This window comes from Coregonus lavaretus (assembly GCF_964263955.1).
Source record: "Coregonus lavaretus genome assembly, chromosome: 4".
Lineage (NCBI taxonomy): Eukaryota > Metazoa > Chordata > Actinopteri > Salmoniformes > Salmonidae > Coregonus > Coregonus lavaretus.
In genome coordinates this window covers 32,016,434-32,040,443 of record NC_139991.1, presented here as the reverse complement: position 1 = coordinate 32,040,443, position 24,010 = coordinate 32,016,434, and the positions used below count along the sequence as shown (strand labels likewise).

Below are 24,010 nucleotides of genomic sequence, written 5' to 3'. Positions count from 1 at the left end.
ATAGAGTTAAAGTTGGTGGACTGTAACCTGTAAAATCCATAGATTTAGGAGGTCTTCTAGTGGCCGTTAGCTGTAAAAATCCATAGATTAGCCGCACCGTTATATAAGCCGCAGGGTCGAAAAATTGGAAAAAAGGTGCGGCTTATAGTCCGAAATTTACGGTACTATTTGTACATTTTGTGCCACTTTGTAGGATGGGTCCTTGCTTCAAGAAGTTTTATGGCATGTTGTAGGCTGAATGCAAACACTCAAGTGACAGTGTTACATGAATTTGTCCTACGAATCTTATAGGGAATTTGTATACTTTTTAAAATAGTCTCTGAACAGTTATTGTGTTTTGTATCTTCTCTCTTTATCTGTCTCTATCTAATACTTGTTGTATTCACTGAATTGTTGTTAAAGTAAGCTACTACAGTGGGGGAAAAAAGTATTTAGTCAGCCACCAATTGTGCAAGTTCTCCCACTTAAAAAGATGAGAGAGGCCTGTAATTTTCATCATAGGTACACGTCAACTATGACAGACAAAATGAGAAAAAAAAATCCAGAAAATCACATTGTAGGATTTTTAATGAATTTATTTGCAAATTATGGTGGAAAATAAGTATTTGGTCACCTACAAACAAGCAAGATTTCTGGCTCTCACAGACCTGTAACTTCTTCTTTAAGAGGCTCCTCTGTCCTCCACTCGTTACCTGTATTAATGGCACCTGTTTGAACTTGTTATCAGTATAAAAGACACCTGTCCACAACCTCAAACAGTCACACTCCAAACTCCACTATGGCCAAGACCAAAGAGCTGTCAAAGGACACCAGAAACAAAATTGTAGACCTGCACCAGGCTGGGAAGACTGAATCTGCAATAGGTAAGCAGCTTGGTTTGAAGAAATCAACTGTGGGAGCAATTATTAGGAAATGGAAGACATACAAGACCACTGATAATCTCCCTCGATCTGGGGCTCCACGCAAGATCTCACCCTGTGGGGTCAAAATGATCACAAGAACGGTGAGCAAAAATCCCAGAACCACACGGGGGGACCTAGTGAATGACCTGCAGAGAGCTGGGACCAAAGTAACAAAGCCTACCATCAGTAACACACTACGCTGCCAGGGACTCAAATCCTGCAGTACGAGACGTGTCCCCCTGCTTAAGCCAGTACATGTCCAGGCCCGTCTGAAGTTTGCTAGAGTGCATTTGGATGATCCAGAAGAGGATTGGGAGAATGTCAGATGAAACCAAAATAGAACTTTTTGGTAAAAACTCAACTCGTCGTGTTTGGAGGACAAAGAATGCTGAGTTGCATCCAAAGAACACTATACCTACTGTGAAGCATGGGGGTGGAAACATCATGCTTTGGGGCTGTTTTTCTGCAAAGGGACCAGGACGACTGATCCGTGTAAAGGAAAGAATGAATGGGGCCATGTATCATGAGATTTTGAGTGAAAACCTCCTTCCATCAGCAAGGGCATTGAAGATGAAACGTGGCTGGGTCTTTCAGCATGACAATGATCCCAAACACACCGCCCGGGCAACGAAGGAGTGGCTTCGTAAGAAGCATTTCAAGGTCCTGGAGTGGCCTAGCCAGTCTCCAGATCTCAACCCCATAGAAAATCTTTGGCGGGAGTTGAAAGTCCGTATTGCCCAGCGACAGCCCCAAAACATCACTGCTCTAGAGGAGATCTGCATGGAGGAATGGGCCAAAATACCAGCAACAGTGTGTGAAAACCTTGTGAAGACTTACAGAAAACGTTTGACCTGTGTCATTGCCAACAAAGGGTATATAACAAAGTATTGAGAAACTTTTGTTATTGACCAAATACTTATTTTCCACCATAATTTGCAAATAAATTCATTAAAAATCCTACAATGTGATTTTCTGGATTTTTTTCCCTCATTTTCTCTGTCATAGTTGACGTGTACCTATGATGAAAATTACAGGCCTCTCTCATATTTTTAAGTGGGAGAACTTGCACAATTGGTGGCTGACTAAATACTTTTTTTCCCCACTGTATTTCTACATTTTGTCAGGCCTGGTCTGTACTAAATCTTATTGAGAGAGGTTTTCTACATTTTGAAATGGTCTCTGAGTAGTTGTTTGCATTTTTACATTGTTACAGAAGTAAGAATCGTTGTCAATCAAATTGCTTACTTGGTGTGGGTTTTGAAATACTTTCTGAATATTGTCCTCTGGTCACATTTTTGTATTTCAAAAAATATATACAGTGAGCTCCATAATTCACTGGACAGTGACCATTCTTTTGTTATTTTGGTTCTGTACTCTAGCACTTTGAGTTTGAAAGGATACAATGACAATGAGGGTGAAGTGCAGACTGTCAGCTTTAATTTGAGGGTATTTTCATACATATCGGATGAACCGTTTACGAATTATTGAAGCTTTTGTACATGGTCCCCCCCATTTTCGGGCATCAAAAAACATTGGACAGTTTAACATAATGTAGAATAAAGTAATCATTGTTAACATTTGGTCGCATATCCTTTGCATGCAATGACTGCTTGAAGTCTGCGATGCATCGCCATCACCAGACGCTGGGTATCTTCCCTGGTGATGCTCTGCCAGGCCTGTACTGCAGCCATCTTCAGTTCCTGCTTGTTTCGGGGACTTATTGCCTTAAGTCTCCTCTTCAGCATGTAAAATGCATGTTCAATTGGATTCAGATCTGGTGATTGACTCGGCCAGTCAAGGATTTTCCACTTTTTGGCCATCAAAAACCCCTTTGTTGCTCTAGCAGTATGTTTAGGGTCATTGTCTTGTTGCATGATTAAGTGCCGTCCAATGAGTTTGGAGGCATTTGGTTTTATCTGAGCAGATAAAATATTTCTGTAGACTTCAGAATTCATTGTTCTACTTCTGTCTGCAGTCACATCATCGATGAAGACAAGTGAGCCTGTTCCACTGGCAGCCATACAGGCCCAAGCCATAACACCCCCTCCTCCATGTTTCATGGATGAGGTGGTATGCTTTGGATCATGGGCATTTCTTTTTTTTCTCCACACTTTTCTTTCCATCACTCTGGTACATGTTAATCTTTGTCTCATCTGTCCACAATACTTTTTTTCCAGAACTCTTGGGGCTCTTTTAGGTGCTTTTTAGCAAACTGTAATCTTGCCTTTCTGTTCTTCAGGCTTATCAGTGGTTTGCATTTTGTAGTGTACCCTCTGTAGTCATGCTGGTGTAGTCTTCTGCGTATGGTAGACTTTGACACATCTACACCTGCATCCAGGAGAGTGTTTTTGATCTGTTGGGCTGTTATCAGGGGGTTTTTCTTCACCATAGAGAGTATTCTCCGGTCATCCACTACAGTGGTCTTCCTCTGTCTACCGGGTCTTTTGACATAATTGAGTTCACCGGTTGTTTTTTTCTTGTTAATGATGAACAAAACTGTTGACTTGGGCATGGCCAGGGTTTTTGCAATGTTCCTGAATGATTGATTTTCATTTCTGAGCCTTATGACGGCCAACTTCATTTGCATCGACACTGCTGTCTTCCTCATGTTGTCACACCCCAATAACAACCTCCAAAGGCAATAGCAACATCTATAATCATTACTATTCATCAACAGCTCTCCTGCATTCACTAACGACACAAATGAATACACCTGCCTAACGACACACATCTGTGAAGCCAATTTAACAAATACTTGTAGTACCTTAAAATGGGGGGACCATGTACAAAAGGTGCTGTCATTTCTAAACGGTTCATCCGATATGTATGAAAATACCCTCAAATTAAAGCTGACAGTCTGCACTTCACGCTCATTGTCATTGTATCCTTTCAAACTCAAAGTGCTAGAGTACAGAACCAAAATAACAAAACAATGGTCACTGTCCAATGAATTATGGAGCTCACTGTATATGTAAATAATATTTATAAGTATAATATATTATACTTGGTACATTTTTGGTGAGTAATTTAGTCAAATTTACAATTTTAAATACTGTAGGGTTTTTTGTGTTGTGTTAATCGTTTTTTCAAAGTGCGGGTCTTTACACAATGGAAGACAAAATGAGTGTTATTCCTATGGACACGAATGTGATGTCATATTAAAGAAGAGGTTGTGCTCCTTAAAACTAAGTTAACTTGTAATTGTTATTTGTTTTTGTCTGTTTGTTTGAAATGTGTGAGAAAATGAGCTTTATCTTGACATTTCTCAGTAATCTACAGGAACATTCTAGAATTCTATTGGGGTCTAAAGGGTTAAGTAAATACCTGCAGTCAACTTGTGCAATACCTTAGGAGATAAAGCAGATCGCATTAGAGGTCTTCACGGATCCATCTGTACGGGTCCGGATCCAGAATTCTAAATAATGTCACGGGTCTGGGTCGGCTCTGATACGATTGTCATGAGTCTCCGGTATCTGTAATTTTAACTGACTTGTCGAGAAGGGCCCGTACAGATCCGAACACGACTTCTGCAGTAGAGAGAGAATTTTACAATTTATGCTGCTGCTCTTGCTTTTCATGAGAGTGGCCCATGTAGCTTGTTTTTGGCCAAAGCGGCAATAGGCTACAGTCATAGAGCCTCCTTCAGTGTGGCAAAAGTTAGGAGATACAGTGCATTCTGAAAATATTCAGACCCCTTCCATTTTTTTCCATTTTGTTATGTTACAGCCTTCTTCTAAAAATGATTAAATAAATATAAAATCTTCATCAATCCATAATGACAAAGTGAAAACAGGTTTTTAGAAATGTTTTCAGACCCATTGCTATGAGACTCGAAATAGAGCTGGTCGCCTGGCCAAACTGAGCAATCGGGGGAGAAGGGCCTTGGTCAGGGAGGTGACCAAGAATCCGATGGTCACTCTGACAGAGCTCCAGAGTTCCTCTGTGGTGATGGGAGAACCTTCCAGAAGGACAACCATTTCTGCAGCACTCCACCACTCAGGCCTTTATGGTAGATTGGTCAAACAGAAGACACTCCTCAGTAAAATGCACATGACAGCCCACTTGGAGTTTGCCAAAAGGCAGCTAAAGGACTCTCGGACCAGGAGAAACAAGATTCTCTGGTCTGATGAAACCAAGATTAAACTCTTTGGCCTGAATGCCAAGCGTCACGTCTGGAGGAAACCTGGCACCATCCCTACGGTGAAGCATGATGGTGGCAGCATCATGCTGTGGGGATGTTTTTCAGCGGCAGGGACTGGGAGACTAGTCAGGATCGAGGGAAAGGTGAACGGAGCAAAGTACAGAGAGATCCTTGATGAAAACCTGCTCCAGAGCACTCAGGACCTCAGACTGGGGTGACGGTTCACCTTCCAAGAGGACAACGACCCTAAGCACACAGCCAAAACAACGCAGGAGTGGCTTCGGGACAAGTCTCTGAATATCCTTGAGTGGCCCAGCCAGAGCCCGGACTTGAACCCGATCGAGCATCTCAGGAGAGACCTGAAAATAGCTGTGCAGCGACGCTCCCCATCCAACCTGACAGAGCTTGAGAGGATCTGCAGAGAAGAATTGGAGAAACTCCCCAAATACAGGTGTGCCACACTTGTAGCGTCATACCCAAGAAGACTCGAGGCTGTAATCGCTGCCAAAGGTGCTTCAACAAAGTACTGAGTAAAGAGTCTGAATACTTATGTAAATGTTATATTTCAGTTTTTTATTTTTAATACATTTTCTAAAATTAAAAAACATAACTGTTTTTGCTTTGTAGTTATGGGGTATTGTGTGTAGATTGATTGAGAGGGGGGGGAAAAACTATTTAATCCATTTTAGAATAAGGCTGTAATGTAACAAAAAGTGGAAAAAGTCAAGGGGTCTGAATCATATCCGAATGTACTCTATCTAATAAATGGAAGATGGAATTTAAATGACTGATAGGAATGATAGGCTACAACGACCAAGAGCCAACAGGTAGGCAGGCTGCTACTTAATACTAGCTTCTCGTCCTGGTTTGAAGCAGTCCATGACAGGTACTACGTAATCATAGTTTGATGATGAGAAATAACCTAGCTATGGCAGCTATTAGTCTACTATAGCACGAGTCCGCTTGGTTGCTGTCTTTCTTCTCTTCCTCCCTGCTCCCCATGTCAGGGCGGCAGGTAGCTTAGTGGGTAAGAGCGTTGTGCCAGTAACCGAAAGGTCGCTGGTTCTAAACCCCGAGCTGACTAGGTGAAAAATCTGTCTGTGCCCTTAAGCAAGGCACTTAACCCTAATTGCTCATGTAAGTCGCTCTGGATAAGAGCGTCTGCTAAATGACTAAAATGTAAATGTAAATGTCACCCACTGCTAGAGCAGCACCTTTCTCCCTCCTCACGCGCTGTATCAGCTCCTGTTAATAAAGTAGCTCAAAAATGACTTTTCTGCTGCTTCCCTCACTCAGATCAGACTGGGTCTGGATCCAACCAGGTCTATATACGGAACGGGTCTCTATATAAAACATTTTTATTTATGCATATCGGTTCCGGGTGGGAAAGCCCAAGGTTTATTTCGGAACAGGTCACATTTCTGGACCCGTTAAGACCTCTACATCACGTTCTTCATTTCACCGGTCACATTTATTTTACATTATGAAGCTTACTGTAGTTCCCCAGAACAGTTGAGCCAGTCACGTGTTTGTTAATAGCACAATGGGAGAAAGTGGGAGCAGGTGAGTCCAGCTGTGTATTGACAGAGGTTGAGTTTTATATTAAAAGTCAAGTGTTTTTAATTTTGTATATTGTGTGTGTGTGTGTGTGTGTGTGTGTGTGTGTATATATACAGTACCAGTCAAAAGTTTGGACACACCTACTCATTCAAGAGTTTTTCTTTATTTTTACTATTTTTTACATTGTAGAATAATAGTGAAGACATACAGTGCCTTGCAAAAGTATTCAGCCCCCTTGGCATTTTACCTATTTTGTTGCATTACAACCTGTAATTTAAATGGATTTTTATTTGGATTTCATGTAATGGTCCAAATTGGTGAAGTGAAATAGAAAAAAATAACTTGTTTCAAAGAATTCTAAAAAATAAATAACGGAAAAGTGGTGTGTGCATATGTATTCACCCCCTTTGCTATGAAGCCCCTAAATAAGATCTGGTGCAACCAATTACCTTCAGAAGTCACATAATTAGTTAAATAAAGTCCACCTGTGTGAAATGTAAGTGTTACATACATACATACATACATACATACATACATACATACATACATACATACATACATACATACATACATACATACATACATACATACATACATACATACATACATACATACATACATACATACATACATACATACATACATACATACATACATACATACATACATACATACATACATACATACATACATACATACATACATACATACATACATACATACATACATACATACATACATACATACATACATACATACATACATACATACATACATACATACATACATACATACATACATACATACATACATACATACACCTGTTCTGAAAGGCCCCAGAGTCTGCAACACCACTAAGCAAGGGGCACCACCAAGCAAGCTGCACCATGAAGACCATAGAGCTCTCCAAACAGTTCAGGGACAAAGTTGTGAAGTACAGATCAGGGTTGGGTTATAAAAAAATATCCAAAACTTTGAACATCCCACGGAGCACCATTAAATCCATTATTTAAAAATGGAAAGAATATGGCACCACAACAAACCTGCCAAGAGAGGACCTCCCACCAAAACTCACAGACAAGGGAAGGAGGGCATTAAACAGAGAGGCAACAAAGAGACCAACGATAACCCTGAAGGAGCTGCAAAGCTCCACAGCGGAGATTGGAGTATCTGTCCATAGGACCACTTGATTTAACACTTTTTTTTTTTTGGTTACTACATGATTCAATATGTGTTATTTCATAGTTTTGATGTCTTCACTATTATTCTACGGTGTAAATTTTTTTAATAATTAAGAAAACCCTTGAATGAGTAGGTGTGTCCAAACTTTTGACTGGTAGTGTATATTTTTTGCTTCAATAGAGTGATCAGGGACTTGCATCTATAGTGTTCCTTCACAGAAAATACATTAGTGCAACACATTCAGGAGAAAATAGCTTAATTTTCATCAGATGACAACAGAAATGCAACGCTATTTGGCTTGCAGCCAACACAAGTAAATTAGCTTATAATGAAAAAGCAAGCTCTCTTTTTTAGCAAAAACGATGCATGGCCATCATATTTATTTATATTCATGCATCATATCATATTTAGATTATTATATATTTATCATGTTTATCATTGAAAGAATGTAGCCAGCTACATTTCCTAATGTTTTGTTTAAAGTTAATCTAGCATTTTACCGGAGAAAGGTAGGTTGGCTACATGGAGAAAAGTACCGGAGAAAAGGTGCTACACATCAGTCAGAACGCTGTCTGCTGCCCATTCCTGAATTTTCATCCAAGTGGAGAAGTGCCACTGAAGCACAAAATTAGTCTGATGCCGAGCAGAAATTACAATAAGAAGCATTTTAGATCTGCATTTACAAAACACAGCAAGATATTTCTTATGCATTTTATATATTTTCCCTGCGTGAAAAATATACAATTCTGTGTTAACCCGACCCGTAAGTTTAACTTTCTAATTATCTAAGTAAGTGGCTGAATTAATAATATGGGACAGCCTATTGTGTTATCTTTCTGCCGCGGTTAGGGAGTCAAAGCCCTTTTTGATTAGGTATTTATACAGCTGCCACTATCTTGATTTCCTAGCATTTTCTTTTCCTCTCAGTTTTCGCCCGTCGTCTTCTGCGAGTGGAGCAGGCAGGCCTGTTGCCCTAGCATCTCCAGACTCGACACAGACACCGCGTGTACTCATGCTGCTCCAGAGCCAGTACTGTTCTTCCTTCAGACAACCGTGTCAAAATGTTGTTCATTTACACAATATTTCTCGTTCACATTCGCTGGTAAATGTCCAAACTCACCATCATCACTGTACATGTATAACTTTATGAGCTGGATTGCCTGTCTTAGCAATTTGTTTATTTTTGTTTGCGCTCGTTAGCATATTTAGCTTGCAGCCTCCATGGAAATTCGCTATTACGTGTTCTAATTTTGTTAGCATTGTGGTAATAGACACCCAATGGACTTTTATGTTTTTTGGCGCCCCCTTGTGTACTAAGCCGGTAATACCGTAAATCCCGGAATGAGAGAAGGATGGTATGACGATATTAAAATCTGGATACCGCCCAACCCTAGAGTAATCCAATAAAATGATCGCAAAGCCACCCATGGACCCCCCACACCCCACGCCAATCCCACCCTAACAACCAGTATACATGTATCAGTTCTCTGTCTGACAAGTAGTATGAAGCTGTGGCTTGGAGTATTGCTTCTTCATCTTATGTATTGTATTCCCTGTGAATCTGGTGATGTTTAAAAAAAAATATATATATATATAGCCACTGAAGTCGCTTACATTATTTACCATAAATCAGTGTGAAAGTACCAGGTTTGCCCACTAGATGCCGCTGTTCCTGCTACTGCCACACCCTTATCAATTTTGCTGGTCTTTAGGGAAATTCCACGGTTACAGATGATGAGGCTGAGACTCATTTTTCAATTTAACATGCATGCCAAACAAAACCAATGATTGCAAAGACAAACCATACAAAAACAAACCATACAACTCTGTGCAGGACAACTTCTAACAATTTCCATTGAACATTTTACAAAAACACATTTACTTGAAGAACTGTGCAGATGCAAAGTTTGATAACAGAATGCACAAACAGCATAAACCGTCATTCTGTTACCAAACTTTGCATCTGCACTGTTCTTCAAGTAAATGTGTATTTGTAACATTTTCAGTGGAAATTGGTAGAAGTAGTGCTTGTGCACAGAGTTGTATGGTTTGTTTAAATATATGAGTCTTAGCATCATTCTGTTACCGTGAATTGCCCTTTTAGTAAATGGATCACAACTTTGGGTAGAAAACCAATAGCGTATGATCATGATGAAAATAAATGGGGTGGTCATCGTCACAATTCAGGCCTCCATGAAAGCAATTATGTTTGTCATTCTCTTAGGCTTCTCTGTGTGTGGTTTATTCCCTTGAAACATTCCTGGGGAACAATCAAACCATTACAGCAGTTCTAACCATGGGTGAATTGTGACAATTTTATTGGATTCCTCATGTCTTACTCAATGGTAGGAAGAAGTTTGGTCCGAATCGGATATTGGGTACAATATTTATTGAATGTTATGTGAATCCTATAAATTAATAGGGCCAATTTGGGTGCAATCAATTAGCTTAATTTCTCAGATCAAATTTAAATTAAATAAAAAAACAATGTTGCTGGAATGCTAATGTTATGTTTCTAACTACAGAAACGATTTCAGAACAATCTGAGATGGTGGGTGTCATGGCTTGCTGAAAGGACATGGAACGACTCCTTAGTCAGACGACTTGGAGAGTTAAATGGCGTAAGTATGTGGCCACTTCACAGTTGCTGGCTTGCTGTCAGAAGAAAGGGTGTAAGAGAAAAACTGATTGACAGTGAATGTTATGAATGTCAGCCATGTCTGCTTGGTTTACTGGCAGTAATATGAGTACTACTGTACCATTCAGAACAGTAAACTGATATGGAGCCCTGCCTGTAACATACATACTGCCTGGATCCGAGTGAGGGAAGCAGCTGAAAAGTCTTTTTTTATTACCTACTTTATTAATCTGAGCTGATAGGGAGAGAGGTGCCACTCTAGCAGGTGGGGGAGCGAGTACTGTGAGCGAGTGACATGGGGAGGAGGGAGGGAGAGAGAGCAACGAACCAAGCCGACTCGCGCTATAGTAGACTAATAGCTGCCATAGCTAGGTTATTTATCGTCAAATATGATTACGTAGTACCTGTCTTGGACTGCATCAAACGGGAGGAGAAGCTAGCTAATATTAGCTAGCTAGGCTAACTGAGTCTGCAGTGCATAAGCTTTCTCATCCTACAGTTACAAATAACAACCATTCAGACATTTAAGTAGCAGCCTGCCTACCTGTTCGCTCTTGGTCGTTGTAGCCTAATGCACTGCATCGCAGTGCTAGCTGTGCCACTAGAGATCCTGGCTCGAGTCCAGGCTCTGTCGCAGCCGGCCGCGACCGGGAGACCCATGGGCAGCGCACAATTGGTCCAGCGTCGTCCAAGGTAGGGGAGGGTTTGGCCGGCAGGGATGTGGGTTCGTTTCCCACTGGAGGCCAGTATGAAAAAGACAAACACGTATGCATTCACTAACTGTAAGTCGCTCTGGATAAGAGCGTCTGCTAAGTGACTAAAATGTACATGTAAATTAGATACAGTTGAAGTTGTCTTCAAAAATTCCCTGTCTTAGGTCTGTTAGGATCACCACTTTTATTTTAAGAATGTGAAATGTCAGAATAATAGTAGAGAGTGATTTTATTTCAGCTTTTATTTCTTTCATCACATTCCCAGTGGGTCAGAAGTTTACATACACTAAATTAGTATTTGGTAGCATTGCCTTGAAATTGTTTAACTTGGGTCAAATGTTTCCCACAATAAGTTGGGAGAATTTTGGCCCATTCCTCCTGACAGAGCTGGTGTAACTGAGTCAGGTTTGTAGGCCTCCTTGCTCGCACACGCTTTTTCAGTTCTGCCCACACATTTTCTATAGGATTGAGGTCAGGGCTTTGTGATGGCCACTCCAATACCTTGACTTTGTTGTCCTTAAGCCATTATGCTTGGGATCATTGTCCATTTGGAAGACCCATTTGCGACCAAGCTTTAACTTCCTGACTGATGTCTTGAGATGTTGCTTCAATAGATCCACATCATTTTCCTTCCTCATGATGCCATCTATTTTGTGAAGTGCACCAGTCCCTCCTGCAGCAAAGCACCCCCACAGCATGATGCTGCCACCCCTGTTCTTCACGGTTGGGATGGTGTTCTTGCAAGCCTACCCCTTTTTCCTCCAAACATATCGATGGTCATTATGGCCAAACAGTTCTATTTTTGTTTCATCAGACCAGAGGACATTTCTCCAAAAAGTACAATCTTTGTCCCCATGTGCAAGTTGCAAACCGTAGTCTGGCTTTTTTATGGCGGTTTTGGAGCAGTGGCTTCTTCCTTGCTGAGCGGCCTTTCAGGTTATGTCGATATAGGACTTGTTTTACTGTGGATATAGATACTTTTGTACCTGTTTCCTCCAGCATCTTCGCAAGGTCCTTTGCTGTTGTTCTGGGATTGATTTGCACTTTTCGCAGTAATATGGTATGTTAACCTTTTGAAATCAATGGTTTTTGTTTGGCATATATTTTAAAGTGAAAAAACTGAGTCAAAGCGTAATTCCGTTACCGTGGAAATTGCCCTCAACCACAGTTGCTTTTAGAGATGTCTTGTTCTGAGTCGTTTCTCTTGTTCTAAATGGTATCAGGGCTGTATTGTACGAGGAGTCAGATTTTGTCTGCAATGTTCCCTTCCCACACTGGCACCACAACATTAACAAAAGATACTAAACAATCAATAGTGCAGTAGTGCAGACTGAGGTTGACTATGACCCAGAGAGAGCTAAGAGGGACCATTTAAGGGAGGATTCCATTCCTGGAAACAGAAGACCATGGTCTGCGTCCCAAATGGCACCCTATTCCCTATATAGTGCACTACTTTTGACGAGAGTCCTATGGTCTGGTCAAAAGTACTGCACTAAATAGGGAATAGGGTGCCATTTGGGAGGCATACCCATCTACGTTCTCTCCACCAGACAGAGACAGTGCAGCATTATCCTCTGTTCTGTTGGACAATAAATAGCAATTCGTGATACAATCGGATTAATAACAGGCCAGAGGTTTGATGTCTTTTCTGGGCCTAATGAGTTTGAGACAGGAAGACCTATGCCTAATTGCTATTTTTCTACCTGTTCGTGTTATTTGGTAGCCTGGATTTCAAGCTGTAAAACAGAGCATGTCATTTTGGATTCCAAGCTAGTTGTTCTGTATTCTGTGGGTGTAAGTTACTCCAATCACAAGAATCCCTCAGGTCAGAAAAGAGACCCTGGCTTCAAAACTCACACTAAAACAGTGTAGAACCATTGCATATACAATTTGAATTGATAAAGGATGTATCATGGTTTTTCTACTTTCTCAACAACAAAACAATCCTGATTTCCCCTTTTATTTGCCCCCAAACTCTTCCTAGCGTGTATCTGGCACTAAACCGATTGGGCCAATGTCTGCTGTGAGGGCTGGATAGTTTGGGCCTGGCAAGTGGTTGTCATAGCAGCCCTGTGTCCAGTTTTGGCTGCCTGAAAGCTCTAACTGCTGAGAACTGAGAAGGGCTAATGGTTTACAGTGGTGTCTGCCCAGAGAGGCCCACTAGCCTAACTCTAATGCTCTTATGCTGCCTATCTTTGTCCTCTGGGGGGAGGTCTCAGTCTACAGGCTGCTAATGTACTTTATCTGAGAGCACATTATCCCCTCAGACAGCCTTGACAGAAATGAGACAAGATCAATTGCAAATCATTTCTGTCCCTCTAGCCTAGACTCCAGCCGCTCTAGGTTGATTATTGAATGGAAATCGGTGTCATGTCTGGCAGAGTGAGACTACTGTCCCTCCATCTCTCATCCCTCCATCTATTTTCGCTCCATCTCTCCATGAGCAGTTCCACGGTAACGCAATTATGCTGAGACTCACTTTAAAATGTATGGCAAAAAAAACCATTCATTTCAACGTTTAACAAACCATACAACTCTATGCAATGACTACTTTGAACAATTGACACATTAAATAAATAAACACATTTACAGCGTAATTCCATTACCATTGAATTGCCCCCATCTCTCTATCTCTCCCTGATTATCAGTAATGTTCTGTCTAAATAGGAGGGGGCAGTGCAAGCTGTACTGTGGTATTCATGAACAACAACCTCTCATAGCTCTGCTATGCAACAGAATCAGAGTGGAGATGAGAATCGCTTTTACTCTGGACTGAAACTGACATTAGACACTCCCTCCTTCCTGTACTCACTGTGTTGCTAGCAAACAGTGTTTGGCGTGCTAGTGTTGGGTAAAACTGTTAACATTTTATTTTGTCCCATGTTATTGTTATTATTGGGTTTTGTTTTGAATGAGTGAGCCAGGGAAAATGGACAGGAAATCAATAAGCCATGGGGGGTGTGTGGTCAAATGACCAAACAGGAAGCAGCAGAGGTGATGGCATGAAGCCATGCAATGTGACAATGTTTGGGACAGCAAGCGTGACGTGCACATTTTAAATTCTGCTGCATTCCTCTGAGGCAGTGACATACACCCAGTAATCTAGTGTGACTGTGATATTAAACTGATAACTTCGATGAAACCAGGATTGTGTTCATTGGGGCGGCAGGTAGCTTAGTGGTTAAGAGCGTTGTGCCAGTAACCGAAAGGTCGCTGGTTCTAATCCCCGAGCCGACTAGGTGAAAAATCTGTCTGTGCCCTTGAGCAAGGCACTTAACCCTAATTGCTCCTGTAAGTCGCTCTGGATAAGTGCGTCTGCTAAATGACTAAAATGTACCAAACGTAAGACAACTAACTAACTAACAGGGAGAGACTACTACCTGGACTTGTCCAATAAGAAATGCTAATTTTCATCTTACTTTTTAAAATGTTTTTCTACAGCGTACCCTTATAAACATGACCAGTGGCGATTTTAGCATGTAAATCTTTGTGGGGCTAAAAAATATATATATATATATATATATATGTGTTTTAGATGCATGCCAGCAAAGCCACTACACAACACATGTTAGTTTTTCACTCTGTCAGTATCTAATGGACAACTAGTCAAAGCTCAAACCAAGTTTATTCACCCAATGGGTCAAACAGCTGCAAAGACCAAGACATGTTTACACAAGCACATATATTTATACCTTCCTCCTATGCTGAGTCCCCTCCTTGCACCCCTGGACAGCCAATACATCTCTGTTGCTAGGCAGGACTTTAGTGATGCCTGTTCTTTCTCACTTCATCTGACCTGACCCCAGCCCAAATTGCTCTCCTCCCCAACCCAGACCTGTCCTACCTTATCTGTTGAATGAAACCAGACTGTGGCCCTTCTCCTCTCCATAGGATACATGAGATTTTAACAATAACATGTTCTGGCAAAATGTAAACTCCCTGCACTCCCCTTTCTCACTCAGTATATTTCCATACCATCAGTTCTAATATGGTAACATGAATAAGGATATTTCAAGTTTAAAAGTTAGTACCCAACAAACACAACACTAAACAATACATTAATTGCACTATAACGGTGACAACCAGTGCCCACAAACTGTTAGGGCCTACATAAAGCTGTCCCAACAGCAGAGTCCCAACAGCAGTCCCAATACCTTACCACTGCTACATCTGGCTATCAGCAGAGCCTTGTCTGGCAGCGAAACAGTTCATTCAGCCTTTAAAAAAAACATTGCTGATATGGCTGACTTGCTTAAACAAATGTGGTTCCTACTGACAATTGAGATGTACAAACTATGGCATAAGGGGACGATGAGCGGTTAAGAGGCAGTCCGTAACTTCGATTAAGACATTAATGAGCGAGCTAGGATGGACGTAGTCAATATAACTATTTGTTCAGCACTTTTGAAATTGTACAGCAACAGAATTCAGAACATGGGCCGTTCTTACAGTATTTTCCCTGTACACCAAGTCAGAACCGTAGGATAGATAAAGGGCATATAAGCAGACAATGAAAACTCTTACAATATTAAATGATGACATTTCTCTAAAATAGGCTATAGGCTACATGTGCACCACCAAGTCAAAACAGTAGGCTGAATTATGAGGGGAAAGGGGACCAGATTATTAGGGTGAGGCACATGGGCTACTAACAGCTTACTACATAACATACACTTAGTATAACTTTCTTAGCTACAGTATACTTATCTCCCTGGCATATTACATCATTTATGCAGCAGAATACAATACAATTTTGGACTCACCTTGTTGTGCTGTGCTCACTTGAACAGGAAGGTGGCGCGGCGGTCCTTCGTGGGCAAACTTTGTCATCAAAGTCTGGCATTCTCCTGATTTTATGGTGCTTTCAAGACAACTGGGAACTCTGAAAAAAACAAGGTTGAATCATGATGACGTCAGTGATCTTCAGGTCGGAGCTCTAGAAAGAGGCTCGAGATTCCGAGTTGGATGACCGTTGAAAACGTATTTTCCCAGTCGGAGCTGTTTTTTTCCCCCAGTTGTCTTGAACTCACTGAAGTCTGAGATTTCCCAGTTCCGAGTTTACAGTTATTTTGAGCACGGCAGAGGTCATGCTGGATTGACAGCATGGCCAATGTTGAATGTTTATCCCTAAACCCAGACTTGGACCACGCACCCACCCCACTGAATAGCAGGCTAGTGATTGCTTTGCAATTCCTTCCAAACCACTCATTGTTGAATTTGCGATTTCCAACTTGTTGTGTAATGTGTATGTCCAATGGCCGATGAGCACCGATACATTTTATCTATAATTTATCTTCATATGACAAGGATTGAAAAGGTTTTGTCAGTAGATTGTCGACTTGATTCATGATGATGACTGCTAGATTGCTAGCTAATATTTTGTAAGTATGATGTTGACATTATCAGTCCAATCAAAGCTACGGTAGATATGTCATTTGATGTCATTGTATCTGTGGCCAATGACCTTGAGCCTTCTTGGATGGGCACTTCTAATGTAACTCTATGGCAGCACCCAATGGGCTTGAATTTTCGAGCTCTACCCATACATTTTGCATTGACGTAGTGTCCCCATGAGTGACAGAACACTGAGCCAATCACGGCGCAACTAGAGAACATTACCAACCCCTACGCTCCGTTTTTTTCCACTGGCTTCCCCACCACCACAGAAAGAACCTGCATTTTGGCGCTGCCTCACTCAAGAAAGCAAAAATGAGACCATGTTTGTATGCAGCTTTATTCATTCAAAGATGTATATTTATTTTTTTTACATTGTTTGCAAACTGATATGTGACACTTATCACCCCACCTGCACTGAATGACAGGTCACCACTGAACATGACCCATGTTGTAACATCTCACCTCTGACCATTCACCCTGGCATCTACAGGAGCTGACAGACCCGGTGATGAATGGTGACTCAGGTGCTGGGGTGGTGACTGCCCCCCCTCCCACCACTGCCCCCCACAAGGAGCGCTACTTTGACCGTGTGGATGAGAGCAGCCCAGAGTACCAGCGTGAGAGAAACATGGCTCCAGACCTCAGACAGGATTTCAACATGATGGAGCAGAGGAAGAGGGTCTCCATGATCCTGCAGAGCCCGGTAGGACTGGCTATCATACACACACATGCATGCAAATTCACACAAACACACACTCAGTGTGCAGTGCTACTCCTCTTCTATCCTATGTCTTAATGTAATGTCACCAACATAAGAATATAAGAACACCTTTTGTCCAAAAACTTGCCCCACTGTTTTTTTTACTTCCAATTGAATAGCCTCTTTGTGTAGGGCTGTATCACCCTCTCCACTATCACATGCTATAACCACTTAACACTGATCAACAGTTTATCTGTCTCTCTCAAACACACTACTGTTCCCTAAGCACTCAGTTTAAGCCCAGTAATATACGTATAAAAACTAAATATTTATACACCAGCCCTTATAGTTAAGGAAGAAAGACAGTCTTTATTATGCTGTGCAGTGTGGATGGATCAGGGTCTAGGGATAGGCAGAGAGCCATAAGGCCTCAGTACTCTAGTCTGAATGAGTTTATATGGGTCAGAGAGGAGATGAGCTCTTTCCGGGCAGCAATGACACACACACGCACGCACAAAGTGTGCACACACACACACACACACCGACAGCAGCTGGGAGGGTAACAAAAGGGTAGAGTGCATGATATTCTCCCTTCAGTTCTCTTCATGTCAGGGACAGTATGAAACATACAGGACCAGTGTGAGAAGATTGTTTTTCAGTGATCTCTCATAGCTGCTGTTGGGAATGTTTGGGTTAGGACAGTAACTACTAGTCAGAGCTTCTGTAATATACTAGGCTATTCCTGCGAACATTGTTTATTATTGTGGAGCCTCTCTGTCTCCTCTTTGCAATGCGGCAGTCAACAGGCACTTCAGACTTACTTGTGACATTTTCAAGCAGCGACAGCGAGAGAACACAGGCAGACATAAAATAGAGGCCCTTTTATTTCAGATCACTCTTGATTTAAGAGTAACCATGGATCCTGAAATAGAGGAACTAACAATAGCCAGCCAGTGACAGTGTTAGAATGCATCAGCGAAGACGACAGTGTATTGGCGCGTTCTGTCCTGACCTGAGCCTTCACCATCTGACTTTGTGAATGTCCCTGTCTGTCTGTCTGTGACTGTCAACTCTGCGACGGTGGTAGTGTATTGACGCATACAGTATCAGTCAAAAGTTTGGACACACCTACTAATTCCAGGGTTTTTCTTTATTTTTACTATTTTCTGCATTGTAGAATAATAATGAAGACGTCAAAACTATGAAATAACACATAGAATCATGTAGTAACCCAAAAAGTGTTAAACAAATCAAAATATATTTGAGATTCTTCAAATAGCCACCCTTTGCCTTGATGACAGCTTTGCACACTCTGTGCATTCTCTCAACCAGCTTCACCTGGAATGCTTTTCCAACAGTCTTGAAGGAGTTCCTACATACGCTGAGCACTTACTTGTTGGCTGCTTTTCCTTCACTCTGCGGTCCGACTCATCCTAAACCATCTCAATTGGGTTGAGGTCGGGGGACTGTGGAGGCAAGGTCATCTGATGCAGCACTCCATCACTCTCCTTCTTGGTCAAATAGCCCTTACACAGCCTGGAGGTGTGTTTTGGGTCATTGTCCTGTTGAAAAACAAATGATAGTCCCACTAAGCCCAAACTAGATGGGATGGCGTATCACTTCAGAATGCTGTGGTAGCCATGCTGGTTAAGTGTGCCTTGAATTCTAAATAAATCACTGACAGTGTCACCAGCAAAGCACCCCCACACTATAACACCACCTCCTCCATGCTTTACAGTGGGAAATACACATGCGGAGATCATCCGTTCACCCACACCGCGTCTCACAAAGACACAGCGGTTGGGACTCCAATTTGGACTCCAGACCAAAGGACACATTTCCACCGGTCTAATGTCCATTGCTCGTGTTTCTTGGTCCAAGCAAGTCTCTTCTTCTTCTTGATGTCCTTTAGTAGTGGTTTCTTTGCAGCAATTCAACCATGAAGGCCTGATTCACAGTCTCCTCTGAACAGTTGAGATGTGTCTGTTACTTGAACTCTGAAGCATTTATTTGGGCTGCAATTTCTGAGGCTGGTAACTCTAATGAACTTATCCTCTGCAGCAGAGGTAACTCTGGGTCTTCCATTCCTGTGGCGGTCCTCATGAGAGCCAGTTTCATCATAGCGCTTGATGGTTTTTGCGACTGCACTTGAAAAAAACTTTCAAAGTTCTTGAAATGTTCCGTATTGACTGACCTTCATGTCTTAAAGTAATGATGATGGACTGTTGTTTCTCTTTGCTTATTTGAGCTGTTCTTGCCATAATTTGGACTTGGTCTTTTACCAAATAAGGCTATCTTCTGTATACCCCCCCTACCTTGTCACAACACAACTGATTGGCTCAAATGCATTAAGAAGGAAATAAATTCCACAAATTAACTTTTAAGAAGGCACGCATGTTAATTGAAATGCATTCCAGATGACTACCTCTTGAAGCTGGTTGTGAGAATGCCAGGAGTGTGCAAAGCTGTGTGAAGAATCTCAAATATAAAATGTATTTTGATTTGTTTAACACTTTTTTGGTTACTACATGATTCCATGTGTTATTTCATAGTTTTGATGTCTTCACTATTATTCTACAATGTAAAAAAAATAGTAAAAATAAAGAAAAACCCTTGAATGAGTAGGTGTGTCCAAACCTTTGACTGGTAGCGTATGTGTGCAGTGACACGTACTGACCCTTCAATGTCTGTCTCTGACTATGTGTCTCTCTGTCTGTCTGTTACTGACTGTGTTACTGTCTACTTTACTCCCCAGGCGTTTTGTGACGAGCTGGATACGATGATCCAGGACCAGATGAAGAGGGGAAAGACCCCCACCAGCCTGTTGGCCCTGCAGCAGATAGCTGACTTCATGACCACGAGTATCCCCACCATGTACCCCGCAGCGCCACAGGGAGGCATGGCTGCACTCAACATGAGTGAGTAATATACAGGATAATCCTGTCATGTGTCTTCAGTTCTTACCACTCTGATTCCTTTTTAAATACTTTTTAAGTAAGTGGACTGTCTGTTGGTACTCGAGGAGAGGTTTGGGAAACACTGATGTAATGTATACTTTTAATCTAATGTATATGGCACTATATATGAGCTATATGTGATGTACAGTGGGGGAAAAATGTATTTAGTCAGCCACCAATTGTGCAAGTTCTCCCACTTAAAAAGATGAGAGAGGCCTGTAATTTTCATCATAGGTACACGTCAACTATGACAGACAAAATGAGAGAGAAAAAAATCCAGAAAATCACATTGTAGGATTTTTTATGAATTTATTAGCAAATTATGGTGGAAAATAAGTATTTGGTCAATAACAAAAGTTTCTCAATACTTTGTTATATACCCTTTGTTGGCAATGACACAGGTCAAACGTTTTCTGTAAGTCTTCACAAGGTTTTCACACACTGTTGCTGGTATTTTGGCCCATTCCTCCATGCAGATCTCCTCTAGAGCAGTGATGTTTTGGGGCTGTCGCTGGGCAACACGGACTTTCAACTCCCTCCAAAGACTTTCTATGGGGTTGAGATCTGGAGACTGGCTAGGCCACTCCAGGACCTTGAAATGCTTCTTACGAAGCCACTCCTTCGTTGCCCGGGCGGTGTGTTTGGGATCATTGTCATGCTGAAAGACCCGGCCACGTTTCATCTTCAATGCCCTTGCTGATGGAAGGAGGTTTTCACTCAAAATCTCACGATACATGGCCCCATTCATTCTTTCCTTTACACGATCAGTCGTCCTGGTCCCTTTGCAGAAAAACAGCCCCAAAGCATGATGTTTCCACCCCCATGCTTCACAGTAGGTATGGTGTTCTTTGGATGCAACTCAGCATTCTTTGTCCTCAAAACACGACGAGTTGAGTTTTTACCAAAAAGTTATATTTTGGTTTCATCTGACCATATGACATTCTCCCAATCCTCTTCTGGATCATCCAAATGCACTCTAGCAAACTTCAGACGGGCCTGGACATGTACTGGCTTAAGCAGGGGGACACGTCTGGCACTGCAGGATTTGAGTCCCTGGCGGCGTAGTGTGTTACTGATGGTAGGCTTTGTTACTTTGGTCCCAGCTCTCTGCAGGTCATTCACTAGGTCCCCCCGTGTGGTTCTGGGATTTTTGCTCACCGTTCTTGTGATCATTTTGACCCCACGGGGTGAGATCTTGCGTGGAGCCCCAGATCGAGGGAGATTATCAGTGGTCTTGTATGTCTTCCATTTCCTAATAATTGCTCCCACAGTTGATTTCTTCAAACCAAGCTGCTTACCTATTGCAGATTCAGTCTTCCCAGCCTGGTGCAGGTCTACAATTTTGTTTCTGGTGTCCTTTGACAGCTCTTTGGTCTTGGCCATAGTGGAGTTTGGTGTGTGACTGTTTGAGGTTGTGGACAGGTGTCTTTTATACTGATAACAAGTTCAAACAGGTGCCATTTAATACAGGTAACGAGTGGAGGACAGAGGAACCTCTTAAAGAAGAAGTTACAGGTCTGTGAGAGCCAGAAATCTTGCTTGTTTGTAGGTGACCAAATACTTATTTTCCACCATAATTTGCAAATAAATTTATTAAAAATCCTACAATGTGATTTTCTGGATTTTTTTTTCTCAATTTGTCTGTGATAGTTGACGTGTACCTATGATGAAAATTACAGGCCTGTCTCATCTTTTTAAGTGGGAGAACTTGCACAATTGGTGGCTGACTAAATACTTTTTTCCCCCACTGTATGTTACCAGATTAGTAGGTCCCCTCAGTCCAAGATGGCCTCCGCTAAGATCAGAGGTTGTTAGTAGTGTTGTAGTAGAGGGAAACTACAGGCTTTGTAATGATAGACAGATAAATGCTATGTTTAGACCTAAATAAACATATTATTCTTTGTTAACTGAGGTAAAGGAAATTGTTCCTCTGTCTCTCTCTCAATTCAATTTGTTTGATTGGCATGATGTAACAATGTACACTACCGGTCAAAAGGTTTAGAACACCTACTCATTCAAGGGATTTTCTTTATTTGTAGTATTTTCTACATTGTAGAATAATAGTGAAGACATCAAAACTATGAAATAACACATATGGAATCATGTAGTATATTTTGTACAAAAGGACCAGTTGACAAAATATATTCTTCAAAGTAGCCACTCTTTGCCTTGATGACAGCTTTGCACACTCTTGGCATTCTCTCAACCAGCTTCATGAGGTTGTCACCTGGAATGCATTTCAATTAACAGGTGTGCCTTCTTAAAAGTTAATTTGTGGAATTTCTTTCCTTCTTAATGCGTTTCAGCCAATCAGTTTTGTTGTGACAAGGAGGGGGGGGGTATACAGAAGATAGCCCTATTTATTAAAAGACCAAGTCCAAGAACAGCTCAAATAAGTAAAGAGAAACGACAGTCCATCATTACTTTAAGACATGAAGGTCAGTCAATACGGAAAATTTCAAGAACTTTGAACGTTTCTTCAAATGCAATCGCAAAAACCATCAAGCGCTATGATGAAACTGGCTCTCATGAGAACTTCCACAGGAATGGAAGACCCAGAGTTACCTCTGCTGCAGAGGATAAGTTCATTAGAGTTACCAGCCTCAGAAATTGCAGCCCAAATAAATGCTTCACAGAGTTCAAGTAACAGACACATTTCAACATCAACTGTTCAGAGGAGACGGTGTGAATCAGGCCTTCATGGTTGAATTGCTGCAAAGAAACCACTACTAAAGGACATCAATAAGAAGAAGAGACTTGCTTGGACCAAGAAACACGAGCAATGGACATTAGACCGGTGGAAATCTGTCCTTTGGTCTGGAGTCCAAATTGGAGATTTTTGGTTCCAACTGCCGTGTCTTTGTGAGACGCGGTGTGGGTGAACGGATGATCTCCGCATGTGTATTTCCCACCGTAAAGCATGGAGGAGGAGGTGTTATGGTGTGGGGGTGCTTTGCTGGTGACACTGTCTGTGATTTATTTAGAATTCAAGGCACACTTAACCAGCATGGCTACCACAGCATTCTGCAGCGATACGCCATCCCATCTGGTTTGGGCTTAGTGGGACTATAACTTTTTTTTCAACAGGACAATGACCCAACACACCTCCAGGCTGTGTAAGGGCTATTTGACCAAGAAGGAGAGTGATGGAGTGCTGCATCAGATGACCTTGCCTCCACAATCCCCCGACCTCAACCAAATTGAGATGGTTTGGGATGAGTCGGACCTCAGAGTGAAGGAAAAGCAGCCAACAAGTGCTCAGCATATCTGGGAACTCCTTCAAGACTGTTGGAAAAGCATTCCAGGTGAAGCTGTTTGAGAGAATGCCAAGAGTGTGCAAAGCTGTCATCAAGGCAAAGGGTGGCTACACTGAAGAATCTCAAATATAAAATATATTTTTATTTGTTTAACATTTCTTTGGTTACTACATGATTCCATATGTGTTATTTCATAGTTTTGATGTCTTCACTATTATTTTACAATGTAGAAAATAGTAAAAAATAAAGATAAACCCTTGAATGAGTAGGTGTTTGAAAACTTTTGACCGGTAGTGTACATATTGCCAAAGCAAATCCCTCTCTCCCTATCTAGGTCTGGGTATGGTAACCCCAGTGAATGACCTGCGTGGATCTGACTCCATCTCCTATGAGAAAGGAGAGAAACTGCTTCGTTGTAAGCTAGCTGCCTTCTACCGCCTGACAGACCTCTTTGGCTGGTCCCAGCTCATCTACAAGCACTTAACTGTAAGAAAACCTTATACTGTAGGCATCTTACCCCTCTAGTGATACTGTATATCACTGAAGCTGACTCGTAGTCAGTA

At 41.6% G+C, this 24,010-nt stretch overlaps 1 protein-coding gene across 7 annotated transcripts in view; it reads left to right on the top strand.

The window, feature by feature from the left end:
• LOC311128023 (alpha-adducin-like) overlaps nt 1-24,010 on the top strand; it is a 57,247-nt gene that overhangs the window by 13,374 nt on the left and 19,863 nt on the right. For 4 of the 7 annotated variants that reach the window (XM_084159958.1, XM_084159953.1, XM_084159955.1 and 1 more), the window contains exons 2-4: nt 17,024-17,236; nt 19,989-20,151; nt 23,782-23,933. In XM_084159958.1, coding sequence (XP_084016084.1) covers nt 17,042-17,236; nt 19,989-20,151; nt 23,782-23,933 — 510 coding nt within the window. In that variant the 5' untranslated portion in view covers nt 17,024-17,041. Of the gene's footprint in view, nt 1-10,310; nt 10,407-17,023; nt 17,237-19,988; nt 20,152-23,781; nt 23,934-24,010 lie in introns of all 7 variants that reach the window. The other 3 variants (XM_084159957.1, XM_084159952.1, XM_084159954.1) reach the window with 2 other exon arrangements.